General features: G+C 37.1%; 1 protein-coding gene across 1 annotated transcript; it reads left to right on the top strand.

Moving 5' to 3' along the window:
* The first annotated feature begins 272 nt into the window (after positions 1–272).
* LOC146920767 (uncharacterized) lies at positions 273–1416 on the top strand. Its single transcript, XM_085714213.1, has one exon. The coding sequence runs from the start codon at positions 532–534 to the stop codon at positions 1225–1227; it is 696 nt and encodes a 231-aa protein (XP_085570339.1). The 5' UTR covers positions 273–531; the 3' UTR covers positions 1228–1416.
* The last annotated feature ends 385 nt before the right edge of the window (positions 1417–1801 follow it).

Here is a 1801-nt window from a genome sequence, read left to right on the forward strand (position 1 = left end):
AACAGGAAACCTTGTGAATTTGAGTTTGATTCAAACGGATACCCACATGTATATGTTTTGTTGCCTTGTTTACGCCCGAGTGCGAGACACTTTCTTTTTTGAGGAGTGTTATTTGAACAACCATTTGGTTGACAACTTATGGGACAACCATAATTTACAAGGAAAAAATATGTATTTGCACGAAAATCAAAGCAATAGAGAGATAAAATAAAAAAATATGAGTATGAAAGATAAAGTTGTCACAAATGTTCAAATATCATTTCCTTCTTTTTACCAAAACTAAAATGAAACTAGAGTAGACAACAAGTCCAAACCGTTACACAAAACGCGGTGTTTTGATTTCCATCAACCCAATAGTCACTAACCGTGGTTATACTTCCCACTAATTATCTTAACCATGGTTAACTATCCTCTCTTCTTCTTTTAAAAGCCTCACCCACTGAACGAAAACGAGAAAAAATCACAAAAATTCTCAAGAAAAACGGAAGAAAGAAAACAAAGAGAAGAAACTGAAACAGAAACAGAAAGAAAATGGCGTTGTATCTCGACGAAGAAGAGATATGGAAATGTCTAAAACACCCTTCGAAGCGAAGGAAGATTGGAATTTGTCCAGTTTGTCTCCGTGAACGTCTCGCTGCTCTTTGTCCTGACTGCGCTAACGTGCGCCCCTGTTCTTGCTACGCTTCAACTTCATCTTCTTCATCGGCGTCTTCATCGTTTTCTCGATTTTCTGTCACCGGCGACGGCGTCGGAGCGGTTGGTAAAGTTAACAATCTCATCGATCGTGAACCTTCGCTACGTCGCTCACGGTCTATGGCGATTCCGTTTCTCCGATCGCGATCGAGATTCTCCGGCGCCGGCGGAGATAAAGAATTGGAACCTGATAGAGATTCTCCGGCGATTAACGGAAGCAAGTCAGCGAGGTCGTTTTGGTCAATTTTCAAGGCGCATAAGAGTAACGGTAACAGAGGGAGTGAATCGGAGCGAGATTGGGAGATGAAGAAGGTGTTGACGGAGGAAATCGACGGTGATGTGAGTAGAAAAGCGGCGGTTATGGCTAGGTCAAGGTCGGTGGCTGTGACGGCGGTTTCTGGCGGTGACGGAGAATTTAAAGCGCCACCGCGTTCGAAGGGAAAGGGATGGTTCTTTCCGAGTCCGATGAAGGTTTTCCGGCAATCGAAAGCTTCTAAAGTTGTTCAGGAACGTTCTCCTTTGTATAGAGGTTGAAATTGAAATGAAATTTTGTAGATTATTCATATAATCAAAAATAGTAACAATAACTCTTACTATTAACACAAATATATATATTAATTTTTGTTTGATCTTTATGATGTTAATCTTCATTCTGATTCTACTGTTTTATGCCTCAAAGTTGTAAATTAAAAAATATGAAAATCATGAAACTATTTTATTTCAGTTACGAGCTTATGATTTTATTTTATTTTTTGACTGATTTTTTAAGTTATTATTAAAGTATTGGTTTGTCTAAACTCTGTCTTTAAAATCATGCTCTTTTCTTATGTTTTAAACTATTGTCACATACAACTATTTAGTTTTTCAGTCAATTGGTTCGTTAGTTTGAATGTTGTCAATAGACTTTAACTATAAAAATGGATTAATGTGGTCCCTAAATAGATGATTGAATTTAAACTCTTAAATTCAATCATCTAGTTCCTAATCTCATATTTCTCTTATTTTCAAACTGCATAAGAAATCAAGCTTTTGAATGTTGACGAAGTTGGTATGGATCAAGATTAGGGATGAGAAAACTGAAATTATGTACATTGTATTGTTTTGATGT

Source organism: Medicago sativa, chromosome 5 (assembly GCF_051527215.1).
Source record: "Medicago sativa cultivar Bolivia chromosome 5, Bolivia_mono, whole genome shotgun sequence".
NCBI lineage: Eukaryota > Viridiplantae > Streptophyta > Magnoliopsida > Fabales > Fabaceae > Medicago > Medicago sativa.

Coding starts and splice junctions, on each gene's coding strand:
- LOC146920767 (XM_085714213.1), top strand. CDS start 532: ATGGCGTTGTATCTCGACGAAGAAGAGATATGGAAATGTCTAAAACAC.